Source organism: Cladophialophora bantiana (assembly GCF_000835475.1).
Source record: "Cladophialophora bantiana CBS 173.52 unplaced genomic scaffold supercont1.30, whole genome shotgun sequence".
NCBI classification, from domain to species: domain Eukaryota; kingdom Fungi; phylum Ascomycota; class Eurotiomycetes; order Chaetothyriales; family Herpotrichiellaceae; genus Cladophialophora; species Cladophialophora bantiana.
In genome coordinates, this window is record NW_015971604.1 from 41323 (window position 1) to 54378 (window position 13056).

At 50.0% G+C, this 13056-nt stretch overlaps 8 protein-coding genes across 8 annotated transcripts; 4 read left to right on the top strand and 4 right to left on the bottom strand.

The window, feature by feature from the left end:
• Positions 1-18: 18 nt before the first annotated feature.
• On the bottom strand, positions 19-932 carry Z519_12473 (uncharacterized protein; the record flags this gene model as incomplete). Its single annotated transcript, XM_016770179.1, has 3 exons — positions 19-527; positions 586-840; positions 902-932. 3 exons carry the CDS (start codon positions 930-932, stop codon positions 19-21), a joined length of 795 nt encoding a protein of 264 aa, XP_016613521.1.
• A 2100-nt stretch (positions 933-3032) lies between these two features.
• Positions 3033-4442, top strand: Z519_12474 (uncharacterized protein; the record flags this gene model as incomplete). The annotated part of the gene is made up of 1 exon (XM_016770180.1): positions 3033-4442. The coding sequence occupies one exon, from the start codon at positions 3033-3035 to the stop codon at positions 4440-4442; it is 1410 nt and encodes a 469-aa protein (XP_016613522.1).
• A 634-nt stretch (positions 4443-5076) lies between these two features.
• On the top strand, positions 5077-6605 carry Z519_12475 (uncharacterized protein; the record flags this gene model as incomplete). The annotated part of the gene is made up of 6 exons (XM_016770181.1): positions 5077-5131; positions 5185-5265; positions 5316-5353; positions 5410-5500; positions 5548-5878; positions 5939-6605. 6 exons carry the CDS (start codon positions 5077-5079, stop codon positions 6603-6605), a joined length of 1263 nt encoding a protein of 420 aa, XP_016613523.1.
• Positions 6606-7143: 538 nt separating this feature from the next.
• Positions 7144-8819, bottom strand: Z519_12476 (T-complex protein 1, zeta subunit; the record flags this gene model as incomplete). Its single annotated transcript, XM_016770182.1, has 2 exons — positions 7144-8765; positions 8813-8819. The coding sequence occupies 2 exons, from the start codon at positions 8817-8819 to the stop codon at positions 7144-7146; spliced, it is 1629 nt and encodes a 542-aa protein (XP_016613524.1).
• A 422-nt stretch (positions 8820-9241) lies between these two features.
• Z519_12477 (uncharacterized protein) lies at positions 9242-10909 on the top strand (the record flags this gene model as incomplete). Its single annotated transcript, XM_016770183.1, has 3 exons — positions 9242-9405; positions 9457-10576; positions 10628-10909. The coding sequence occupies 3 exons, from the start codon at positions 9242-9244 to the stop codon at positions 10907-10909; spliced, it is 1566 nt and encodes a 521-aa protein (XP_016613525.1).
• A 642-nt stretch (positions 10910-11551) lies between these two features.
• On the top strand, positions 11552-12229 carry Z519_12478 (uncharacterized protein; the record flags this gene model as incomplete). The annotated part of the gene is made up of 1 exon (XM_016770184.1): positions 11552-12229. One exon carries the CDS (start codon positions 11552-11554, stop codon positions 12227-12229), a length of 678 nt encoding a protein of 225 aa, XP_016613526.1.
• A 169-nt stretch (positions 12230-12398) lies between these two features.
• On the bottom strand, positions 12399-12641 carry Z519_12479 (uncharacterized protein; the record flags this gene model as incomplete). Its single annotated transcript, XM_016770185.1, has 1 exon — positions 12399-12641. One exon carries the CDS (start codon positions 12639-12641, stop codon positions 12399-12401), a length of 243 nt encoding a protein of 80 aa, XP_016613527.1.
• Positions 12642-12701: 60 nt separating this feature from the next.
• Positions 12702-13055, bottom strand: Z519_12480 (uncharacterized protein; the record flags this gene model as incomplete). The annotated part of the gene is made up of 1 exon (XM_016770186.1): positions 12702-13055. One exon carries the CDS (start codon positions 13053-13055, stop codon positions 12702-12704), a length of 354 nt encoding a protein of 117 aa, XP_016613528.1.
• Position 13056: the final 1 nt, after the last annotated feature.

The window sequence follows — 13056 nt, forward strand, 5'->3', positions numbered from 1 at the left end:
TGGTCCGTTGGCCCTTAGTCAGAATTCCGAAATCCCATCTTTCACGACGATCCTCCCAACGTCAGCATCCCTGGCCCCCTCTACAACACTCCTGATGAATTGTCCACCAATACTCGGGTGCTTCGCTCCCATCTCTTTTGCCAAATGCCGTGCATTGCCTAAGTCTGTTTCCAAGAATCCAGGTCCGACAGCCCAAACCCTGACCCCATCAGCTTTCAACTTGTGATTCCAATCCACCATCAACATATTAAGCGCCGTCTTGCTACATCGATACCCGATCGTCTCAAACTCGATCTTCTTGGGCCACCCGGCTGGTTGGGGGGGCGTGGGAAAATAGGATCTGCTCGCTTGCGTGACATTAGAGAGACCTGTGACAAAGATCAAACGAGGGTCGGTAGATTTGAGCAAGAGTGGCATAAATTTCCAGGTAAAGACATTTGTGCCTGCAACATTGACATTGTATGCTCTCAGGAAGCACTCGCGGAGAGAGATCTCCCCGGCTACAAATGCGAGATCAAACGTTGCTCCTAGGAGTGGTGCGGTCAGCTCGCGTTGGATGTTACGTGAAACGGGGAATGATAATACCTGCATTGTTGATCAGTGCATCGATATGTCCCGGACTGGCCTTGACCTGATTGAATGCCTTTTCAATCGACGCGTCACTGGTAAGATCGACTTGGAGCGCTTCAATCGTGTTGGCAGACTCGGAGCATTCTTCGAGGAGCTTCTGAATTGCACCCTCAGCTTTCTCGAGGGAGCGACTGCCCATGAGGACATGATACGGCTGATTGGACTGAAGAAGTGCCTTGACTGTCTCATAGCCGATGCCGTTGTTGCCACCTTTCTCGCCCTTAGCCAGTGATGGAGAAACAACACCTGGGCAGCAAACAATAATTCTGACCTGTGACAAGAGCAATCCTTCGAGCTGCCATCGTTGGTGTCGTATAATGTTCTCTGAAGGGCCTTCACGAGTCTTCAGTCGATTACGAAAGCACTTAGTTTCATCGAATTGTCTCCTTGGGTTTCAGATGTTTTTCGGCCTCGATTTGAGTATGACAAGTTCTTATACATTATTACTTCCTGGATTTAAGGCGGAATGGAGTTGACTTCATCCGTGGACGTTTTAAATAGAAGGCATCTTGCGAGTGTGGAGTCTTTCCCCTATCCTAGAGTATTTCATTGGCTATTTCTCATCGAACAACTAGAACCTAGTCCTTCTCAGGGCAAACTCGGCGAGATCTGGGAATCCTTCCGGAGATAATACGACTACCGTCTATATCGCCCCCTCCGCAGCTTGCTTCTTAGATGACTTCACTGCCCAGTTGCCATGAGTTTACCTCCGCTAGTGCAAATTATTCACAGAGCGAAAATTTTGTGTTTAGTGCACTTGGTGCCTTGTGTGAGGAGCTCAGCAATTCACGACTAGATCAGATCTACCGAGCAAGTTTCATCTGAAGGGATCCAGAGATTGCCACACAGACATTTTCGAGACGCCGAAGCCAATATGAGATTCCACGATATTATGCTCTTCGATAGCGCCACGATATGAAGGTCTCATCAGCAATCGGAAGCTCTTTACTTTGACGCAAAGTCGACCACTTCATCGGGTATGAGGAAATCCTCAGTCGTTGAACTGTGAAAGTTAATGTCGGGGCCTTCACTGCTTAATGTACCTGTGACTACCTCTTTCGAGAACTTCAACTTCGTCTCCGGTATGTATACGAAAATGTCCTTTTCCACTCTCGCTGCAACATCGCGAACTGATGCAAAGTTCAAGAGATGTACCGGATACACGCCAGCAAACCGCTACGGGCTGGTAGCCAAGCTGTTCTTTTCTGGCGCACAACGAAATACCTCTCGCTATGCGTTTGGATCGACTCTGAAGAGTGTCAGGATCTGAGGCCCCACCGAATAATCAAAAATCAGCGGGCAGACGAACGCCATAATCCACCCACCTTGGATTGTCTCCAAATCATGACGTTTTCGATAGGATACCTATGATTTTTTGCAGGAACGAGCGGGACTCGAAATGACTTTTCCAGCGACATGAATCCAAGCCCTAAGAAAAGCCGGAAACTCGAAGCCTAAGGCTCGACAGATGTGTTACTACTATCCAGCCTCGATCGTGGCTCAGTGTCTTGGCAGTCGGACTCGGAAGCCAAATTTCCGGCTTGGCAAGAGCCAGTCTCTCCCAGCCAGGTTGCCTTAATAATAATGTTCTGAAAGTCCATTTCAGGCTCTTTCCAGCTTGCGAAGCGTCTGAGCGAGTTTGAGGCGGAAGTAGTTCTGCGAATGCAAACTTTTGGTCTGTTCGTCACTAATTTTGGATGGTCCGCGTAAAACCACCTGCTGGCAGCATTGATGCGACAGTCGCATTCTCCAAGCATCTTGCAGGCAAATTAGTGTGAATGCGACCAAGAGTGGCGGAATAATGACCCCAACTTGGTCCATACCAGATGTTGGCGAAAGGGCAAGTTTGATGAGCTCAAGGCTCAAAAATGATGTAGGATGGGCATTGATAACTACACAGTTCTGGGTAAAACCGTTGCGAGCAGCCAAGAATGCTTGAAAGCCCAAGCGCTTTGAAGCCTTCTGTTATACAATGAGCGGCATAGACTTAGGAATGGAGCTGCATCGAATTCTATCGGGTACCTACGAAGATCCCTGGGGAAGTCTTCGGAGGTGCGCAAGTCAGATAGTGAGTCAGGAGAAGTCGACAAACCCTTGGTCAAGTGCTGGTGGCGTTTGTTGTCTGACAAGTCATTTGAATCCCCACCTGCCTCGCCGTCTCCCCGTCTCGATGTCCACAACTCTTGGCCACTTCAGTTAAAATCGGCCCTGTAAAGGCGTGGCGGCTTAGAGCATTTGGGACAATAGAAATGGCTGCCGTGACTGACTCGTGATCATTTAATTCTTTATCCAGCAGCTGAACTTCGCCATGACCTTGTCAGCTAGCCCAGAAAGCATTCGACAGACTCATCCTTCAGCAAGGGGCTTCAACATGTCCACGGAGCTTACAACTAAGACCAAGAATGGAGGACGGAGAAGCAGATATCCACAATTTCTCGACCTCACCCTCTCAGCATCGGCTACCGACCGTCTCCGCCATTGAAGCGCTGACAAAGATATCATCTAAATCTCAGGGGATACCCTGTAGTCTCCCAGCTTTGGATACAGTACTCGCAAATGAGATCAATGGACTCTCAACCACAACACCGGGAATTCAAAGGGGCCATGTGACTGAAGTCTACGGACCACCAGGAGTCGGCAAGACCACCTTTGGTCTGCAGGTTTCTGTTAATGCACTTCACTCGAGCTCCTCGGATTCTGAGGTGCTGTGGGTTGACACAGGTTCTCCCTTCATTGAAGAGAGGCTGGACGAGCTGTTGCGCTCGTACACTATATCCGCCGATTCTGATCTCCCCTCATCACCTTCAGAGCCTTCAGACGCCGAGTTTCTCCTACAAGACAAGTTCACCTATCTCAGAGCTCACACCCTGCCTCGTCTGTTGACAGTATTTTTACATCCTCTCCGCTCGTTTCCTTCATCAAAGACGGGTTTAATCGTTGTCGACGACCTCTCCAACCTCCTTCTTGGCTCATTTTCTCGAAATCCGAAGAGCCTTCAGTTGTCGGCCCCGGCTGCTGTGAGGGAGAAGTCTGAAAAGCAAACTGTGTCAAAACGCTTTCAGATTATTGAAAATCTCGCTGCTGCAATGTCAAGGATGGCCGCTCTGAAGAACATTGCAATCCTAGTCTTAACGAACACAACAACGAGCTTGAAAGGTCAAACTAAAGCAACCCTGAAAGCGGCATTGGCCAGTCAAGCTTGGGACTCCGCGATCCATACCCGAATTATGCTTTACCGTGGCTTCACTGACGATAAACAATTGGATGCAATATCAGGGACGCAATCCCCACGTTTACGGTATGCGGAAGTTCAACGAATGGCTTGGAAAGACGTCTGCATGCACCCAGTCCCATTCGTAATCCTGTCCAAGGGCCTCCGAAACCTGAATCTGGCCACCTCACCCCGTAAAACTCAGGCGGATGCTGAAGGCGATGGTAGTGCAGGAACATTCATTGCCGGCAGGAAACACGACCTTCCATTTCACCCTCTTGAATTCACCCAATCATCCCAAAAAGACCAGCTACCACAATCCAAAAAGCGCAAGGCTTTGGAAATCGCTGACAGTGAAGATGAGAATGAAGAAAGTGGTGCTGAAATACAATCGGACTTCGACGAGCCCGAACTCCCAAGGATGAACTCGGAGCCTCGTCAGAAGATAGAAGAGATGATCCTAGAGACACACGAGACGGCACTACTGAGGAGGGATCGGTATGCTCGAATCAGAGGGTCAGAAGACGAGATCCCTGCGGCGTCATCGGAATTGGGAGAAGAAGCCGCCGTAGCTTGTCTTCCGGGCGAAGGCACTCCTTGAGAAGGGCGGTCCAGAATAGACAATTCGTTGCCAGTATCGAAACCCTTATTGTACTCCTCCAGCTTCCCTTTTCTAGTGTGTCAATGACATCCTTTCACCCTCGAAGCATAACTTGCGATGAGTTCGAGGCACCGAGGAGGGAACTATTGGGCTACAGGGATTCCTTCCTGTAATAATTAGATGGATGCGGGGCAGCCAATTTTAGGTGGCCTCTTTTGCCCCAGCCTCTCTTGGCCCCCCGGGTCCGCTGCGGTGGCCGCAGTATCCACTCTAGACCCCCGCCTAGTGCTGCGCGCAATATTCGACTGTCTGACAGCAGGTATTCATTGCTTTGTGTTTCCTCGAACCGCCAATGCTTGCCTGGCTCGTGCCTGAGTCTCGATTCAGCTGAATAGACACCTAGACATCTTCTCTCGCACCTGCCCACAAAAGCTGTTCTTTTATGAACTTCCTCATTCTCAGACTTGCGAGATCTTGAGGCCATCTTCCTGTCTTCTTGGTGGCACATCCCCTCTTTGATCTCTTCGGTCTCCGCCTTCCCAAGCCGTCAGCCGACAACCTGCTCACCTTGCCTGCTCCATTCCCATACCTATACCACGATTCAGCCAAGGGAAACTGAAGAAGGATAGTTGATATGGCGGCGCAAGGGCAACAAAAGCCTCAGATTCAGCCTTGCCGGTATAAGACTGGTACGCTTGGATCGCCGGACCTTGTGTGGTACATCTTGCTCATATTCGCCTAGGGAAAACGCTGGGCGCAGGTTCATACTCGGTGGTTAAGGAATGTGTCCATATAGATACGGGAAGATACTATGCTGCAAAAGGTTCGCACAGAGACCGTCTGGAGCCGGCTCCATAGTTGACCTTTTCGCAGTCATCAACAAACGGCTTATGGCCGGCAGGGAGCATATGGTCAGCTGCACCTTGATCACGAGTGTGAAGCTATCCACTGACGGATCCCTCGCCAGGTTCGGAATGAGATCGCAGTCCTCAAGCGTGTCTCAGTGGGACATCGCAATATTCTCACCCTTGTTGACTACTTTGAAACCATGAATAACTGTACGACTGACACTCCTCGCGTCTGGATATCTCTGACATCGCCGCAGTATACCTTGTGACAGACCTCGCTCTAGGTGGAGAGCTTTTCGACCGCATCTGCCGCAAAGGCTCTTACTACGAATCCGATGCCGCCGACTTGATACGAGCGACTCTGTCCGCAGTCGCATATCTCCATGACCACGGCATCGTGCACAGAGACTTGAAACCAGAGAATCTATTGTTCAGAACGCCAGAAGATAACGCGGATCTCTTGATTGCAGATTTTGGTTTATCGAGAATCATGGACGAGGAACAATTCCATGTCTTGACCACGACGTGCGGCACACCAGGGTATATGGCGCCCGAGATATTCAAAAAGACAGGCCACGGCAAGCCTGTGTGAGCACACTCCCTCCTGATCTACCTGGCGACTCTTCAAGACTGATGCAGGTTTCTTAGCGACATCTGGGCCATCGGCGTTATCACCTACTTCCTCCTTTGCGGCTATACTCCTTTCGACCGCGACTCCAATCTCGAAGAAATGCAAGCCATCCTAGCCGCCGACTACTCTTTTACCCCCGTCGAGTATTGGCGCAACGTCTCCGATACCGCGAGGGACTTTATCAAGCGCTGCCTTACGATCGACCCTCATACCCGCATGACCGCACACCAAGCTCTCCAGCACCCCTGGATCAAGCCCGACACCGACCCCACATCTCCCGTTAAGGGTCCTGGGGACGGACAAGATCTCCTGCCGACAGTAAAGAAGAATTTCAATGCGAGAAGAACACTACACAAGGCCATCGACACGGTTCGTGCGATCAATAAGCTTAGAGAGGGAGGTGGACTCATGGCAGGTCATATGGACGGCGCCATGAGTGTGGATCCGAAACCCAAGCCCGAGATGGTCAATGGGAGTAAAGTTCTCAATGACCAGGGCCAGCCAATCCAAGGGGAGGAAGCAATGGGTGCTAATGTGACACAAGGTGACTCGGATGCAATGGAGATTGACTCTAGGGGAAACGCAATGGGCCAGACTGAGGATCAAATCCGGCGGCAACAGAAAAAGATCCATGACACGATGACGGGCCTGTGGGGGAATCAGCAATCAGCCCGTGGGGTCTAGGGTCTCATCAGGTTCTGCCCTGTGGGAAGGCCCCAAGACGAAATGATGTCGAATGGTGCGAATATTATGATGTTGAGAAAGGCTAAACGCCCAGATAAATGTTCACACTCCATCCCGGATAGGACTATAGGAGTAGGGTGGAATGAAACAACCTGTCTGTAGCTCCCAGGCATCGGGATTCTGTCTTACTTTGAGGCACTGTTATTTAGACGTTATACATGACGAAATTTGAAATTATGACACCATTTCCTACCAGGACGTGACGCGGAAAAGCTAGTGGAGCAAAGAGTACCTGAAACGACTCTAACTTCGGTTCTTCGGGGTATCATACTCAATTCCAACGCAGATATCTAACGCTATGTAGCAGGACAGCCCCTCCGATTGCTCTGCGCGTGGTCTTTATCTCGCTAGTAGGTAGCCCCAAGTGGTTCCAGCGTCGTTTTGTCCTGAATGTCGTACACTTCCGCGGATCTATCATGCGCCTTGGCTCATGCAGAAGCAAAATGCAGTATTTTGATTCCTTCTTTGACCCAGAAGTTCATTCTCCCTGGTCCATCCCTCCGGGAGCCGGTTGTCTCCCCATCTGCCTTGCCTTCAATAATTCATCACACAGCAGCAGATTACTTGCAATTCCCTGGCTACTCGCAATACTGTTTCTCAATACGCGAAACCCGTCAAACACACCTTCTTGCACGGGATCCATTGGTTCTCCAGTCACAAGGTCCAATCCCACCACATTCCCTTCGGTAAATTCATCTTGTAGAGCGGCGAGTGCATCTTGGATGTCGTGTCCGGAATTTGCGGCAAGTGTTTTTGGTATGATCAAGAGTGCGTCTGCGAAGGCAGCGACACCCCATTTTGCTTTGCCCTTGACGGTTTTGCGCACTGCTTCTGATGAAAGGTGTGCCGCGGCAGCGATCTGAAAAGATCCAGCTCCGGGGACGACGCAACCGTCCACAATAGTGTTGTACACACTCCGTAGACCATCCCGTACCGCGTCTGTGATCTGGGTGATGCTGTGCTGATTGGGGCCTTTAATTAGAAGTGTGACAGATTTTGGGTCTTTCACTTCCTCCACAAAGGTGTATTTCTCCTCCCCTAAGGTTTGCTCGTAAACAAGTCCTGCCCATCCAAGCACCGAAGGGTCGAGATCATCCACACTGTTTTGCGCCTTTCCACCACAGACGAGTTGAAGACGTTCCATATTCCGTCTTTTTGCGCGCCTGAGCGCCAAGATGCCGTTCTTGACCAGCACGTCCAAACTCAGTGGATCAATGCCTTTTTGATTGATCACCACAAAGGACTTTTTGGGATCGGAACCACAAACTCCATTCTTTAAAGCCACGATCTTCTTGAGCTTTTCGTCGACGAAGCGACGCTCGGAAGCGACTAGTTTGTCTCGTTGTTCGGCGCTGCTGTAATAGAAACCGGAATTGATTTCAGACTTTTCGTATTCGAGGGAAACGTTCAACGTGAGAATGAAAGCGTTTTCTACTCGCTTTGGCATGTCAGGATGTCGCGCTCCATGGTCCAACACCAGCCCTCGAATTAAGGTGGTGTCAGAACTGAGTTTGTGCTGCAATTTCATGATTTCGATCATATGTAGGTCTGGTTTTTGCGGAGGCCGGTGAATGGCTAACACAGCGTCAACTATGGAAGGCGTCAACTGTGCAGCAAGAGCTGCATTGATCTTTGTGGAGAGGGAGGTTTTGGCAATCGAGAGGAGCAGATCGCGGTCGACTTCGCGGCTGATTTTGTATGTGTCGAGAAATTTAAGAGTCTCAGTTTTGGCAATTTCAAAGCCATCCGTGATGACCCTTGGATGCAAACCTTCCTGGATATATCTGTCTGCTTGCTTCAGGAGCTCTCCAATCAACAACACTACAGACGTTGTGCCGTCGCCAGTGATGTCGTCCTGCGCCGTTGCGGCACGAGCAATCAGAGTGGCGGTAGGGTTTTGTATTGACATCTCTTTCAGCAAAACCGCTCCGTCTTTTGTGAGTTTGATTTGACCCGACCCGTCGACCAGCATCTTAATTGTGCCCGAAGGCCCCAGGTTCGACTTGAGAACATCTTGGAGGCCTTCCCCCGCGTTGATATTAATTCGAAGTGCCTCTGCTCTGCGACGGGATTCGGCTTTGGGGTTCAAAAGCTGCGTTGCTATGCACTGTCAGATAAGAAGTTGCGAAAACAATAAGTTCACTTACCAGACATCTTTTCGTTGTTCAGATCATGGTGGAAACACGAGACTCGAAAGATTCGACTTTGATGGCGGGCAGACGTACGATTTCATGCCAAGACAGACCTAGCTCTGGAAGGTTTGCCGAACAGGGCGTAAGAGTAAGCGAGTACTTGTGCCAAGGCCAAGACGGGCGAATCGGAGGACTTTCAGCTGGTGCACTTGTAAAGCTGCAGAATTCTTTTTCGAGCAAGTCCAAAATTTCGTGGTTATTTCACGCTCACCATATTATGTGATAATTGGCATTGTTTATGGCCAGAACTTTTGTCTGCACGGCCGTGCGACTCCGACTGTTGATTTAATTCTGCCAGGCTTCATTTCTTACTAGAGTCGAGAATACCCTTCTAGCAGTAACTCATCCTTACTCCCCTCCGCGCGACCACGACAAGATTGCGCCATGGCCGATTTTCTCTTGCATGAAGGCCCTATGGGCTATTCCATCTTCAAGGTCGTCCACCAGGCCGACGCTGTCGGCCATCGTCTGAAAGAAGTTCAAGACGGCGTTCAAGACCTTGCACGATTCGGCAAGATGGTCGACCTCGTCAGCTTTCTGCCATTCGAGTACGGCTTGCACCTCCTTTCCATTCCAGTCTATGGCTAACTATACCTCAGGAGCGGGAAGCAGGCACTATCAGAACTGAACGATATTTCCGAAGGTATCGCATCTGACTTTCTCAAGTCATTCCTCGAACTCAATCTGCCGAAAGCTGGGAAGAAGAACAAAATTATCTTGGGCGTTTCAGACAAGATCCTTGCGGCCAGTATCAAAACAGCACTTCCAAATGTCGAGTGCGAGACTGGAGACACAAGCGAGGTCGTTCTGGACATGCTCCGAGGAATCAGACTACACTCCGAGAAGTTGCTCAAACAGCTCCGCGAAGGGGACACTAACACTGCACAGCTCGGTCTGGGTCATGCATATTCCAGAGCCAAGGTCAAGTTTTCTGTACAAAAAAACGACAATCATATTATCCAAGCCATTGCAATACTCGACCAATTAGATAAAGCCATCAACACATTCTCCATGCGCGTTCGCGAATGGTACTCCTGGCACTTCCCAGAGCTTGTCAAGATCGTCTCAGACAACCACAAATATGCCAAGGTTGCGCTGTTTGTGAAGGATAAGAAGATTTTGTCTGATGAAAGTCTCCACGACCTCGCAGCCGTGGTAGATGATGACGATGAAATCGCAAAGAGCATTATCGACGCCGCAAAAACAAGTATGGGTCAAGAGATTTCCGTTTCAGATATGGAGAATGTGACGTTGTTCGCTGAACGAGTGGTCAGCCTTGCCAACTACCGGAAGACGCTGCATACCTACCTTGTCTCTAAGATGGGTGTGGTTGCTCCCAACTTGGCTGCCCTTATTGGGGAAATTGTGGGAGCTCGATTGATTTCTCATGCTGGCAGTTTGACGAACCTATCGAAGTACCCCGCCTCCACTGTTCAGATTCTAGGAGCGGAGAAGGCCTTGTTCAGGGCGTTAAAGACCAAAGGCAACACACCCAAGTATGGTCTCTTGTACCACTCCTCGTTCATTGGAAGAGCTGGGCAGAAAAACAAAGGGAGAATATCACGGTTTCTCGCCAACAAGTGTTCAATCGCCTCCAGGATCGATAACTTCTCAGAGAGTCCATCCACAATCTTTGGGCAGGCATTAAAGAAACAAGTAGAAGAACGACTAGAATTTTATTCGACGGGAGCACAGCCCACCAAGAACGAGACTGCCATGGTATGTTTGGAGGACTGGAGGCTCAGGAATCCACGCTAACGTTGGGTGCAGAAAGATGCCATGGAAAAGGTTCTTGCAGAGATGGAAGTCGACGACCCGACCAAAACAGGCGTTGACGAAGATATTCTTGATGCGGAGCCAACAGCAACCCAAAAGCAAGATAAGGGAAAGAAGGACAGGAAAAAGGAGAAGAAGGATAAGGACAAGGCCCAAAACTCAGACGATGCCAGCAAGAAAGACAAGAAGGACAAGAAGGACAAGAAGCGGAAGGTAACTGAGGTGGATAACGAGGGAGGCGAGAAGAAAAAGAAGAAATCAAGACCCAGGGATTAGTGGGGAGATCGGAAATGGCTTCTTTCCTGCAAGGCGTTGGCGGTCATTATATTGCGATGTCTGCTAGGAGGCATTGAACCTTGCGTGGCACTGTATTGATTATTCAATAAAGAAGGATACCTTAACTCGTAGTATTTGTCCTGGTGAGGTGACGATTTGCTGATGCCGCTCCAAGCTCTCTTCGCAGGAATCATGACCGCACGTAGATCAATGACTAGATATTAACTAGTTCCCCTGGCATTGATAGCCGTCTTCAAACTCTCCGACACACCTTGGAGTCTCTGTTGACAGTTGCTAGCAGCAATTGTGGAGGCTTCTGTACCTAGGTAATTGTTATTAGTTTCTCAGGTACCAATGAAACTCGATTGAGGGATAGAGAGATTGTTACCGTCAGATTTTAATTCGCAGGAACAGCTATTGGCCAGGGCCAAGGTCATTATTTCAGTGACACCTCGAACACCTACTTTACTCCCAGTTGTTGTTTTGAATTGTGATAACATCCCATGTCGTCTGATGAAGTCTTGGTAACTGGGTCGTCAAGCGCTATCACGCCTTCCCTGGTGGACTGCTGGATAGGTCTGAGTAATTCTTTTGGTGCCAACCACTGTTGCATTTCCGCTGTCCTCCAACCTTGAGACCATAATGGCTTCCAACTCCCCAAAGAGAAAGCGGGGCTTCCCTCACCCTCTAGATACAGAAGGACCCTTACCCCGTTTATTGAACGAAAGCGATCTGGAAGAATATGATGAAGGTAGTCCTCGAAGCAAAGTTGCGCGGAAGTTCAACGATCTTGAAATTCATGGCCACCAAGCTCACGAAGATCAAGACGCCAGCATGGAACAGAATGACCAGGTCACGATTCCTCCAATATTATCGGCTGAAGTACCGGGCCAGGAACGGCGGTTTTCGACACCAATGAGCAACCAGAAGCCGGAAACTCGGACGAACGTCGCTGGAGGACCTGCGATCACTGCAAAGATGTCCTCAGGACCAGCTTCCCGCTCCACATCTCCTCCTCTGGCAGGTGAGAAATCGAATGATTTTTGGCAAGATTTTGAAATTACTGGACATGACCCCGACGACCCCAGTGACGATGGGTATGGCATCAACGGGATCGGGTTCAAACCGACGGCGGCAATTGCCTGGTCAAGGTCACAACGGCGGAAACAACAATTGTCCGATTACAAGAATCGCGAGGCTCGAGAAGCGAGACAACAGAGAAGTGAGAGGAGAAAACGTCTGTTTGACGAAGGCGAGGATGCATTGTCCGTCGAGTCCTCGCCTCGCAAGGCGGCCCGTGTTCATTTCGAAGACGGGTGAGATTGGCCAAATCAAATAGGGCGCAATTTTCTCTGACCTCCCGACCACGAAACAAACATCATTGCCGGCCATAAGACACGCGTATGCGGCGGTGGTAATAATCCCTTCCAGCCTCTGGTCCTTCAACACCGTACGATGCAAGCAAATGATTCTTAAGACAACAATAGCATTACCAAAATTTATACCATTGCCCTCTCCGTTTCTGTTCCTGCTCTTCGATTTCTGCCGCCGCTGCCCGTGCAGCATCCTCGGCAGCCTTCTCGCGGGCTTTTTTCTCATGCAGCATCCTCATGCCTTGAACAGCCATTGCCATGCCTCTTGCCTCCTCACGCCGTCTTTGATCACACCAGTAGTACATTCCGGAGGCCGAGAGAGCAAATCCAGCGACTGCCAGGTTGGTAGTGATCAACATGGAGGACAGTCCTAGCATTAAGTCAGACCCTAAAGGTTCAATTTTTCAAAGACGGGCGGTTCAAGAACCTCTGAGTATAAATCTTAAACCTCCTACTGCGCCTCCGGAAGCTATCCCGACAAGTAATGCATCTCGTGCGCATGGTACCTGATACCAAGAAGGGCCTTTCCCTTCGTACGAGAAATTGAAGGCATCCCTCCAGGTCACCTCGGGAGGTTTGCCACCTGCGGAATTGTAGGTTCCTCCGGCCAAGGTGTTTGCAGGTTCCGCAGGATTACCCAGCATCTCCCACATCTTCCCAGCCTGGGTTTTTGGGAAGTCGTGCTTGGATTTCGGTCGCCTGAAGGGACGGCCTTCTGACTGAGGTTGCTCATCTGTGGGAGGCGTGTCAGGTTGCCGCGTATCATCCGCCATT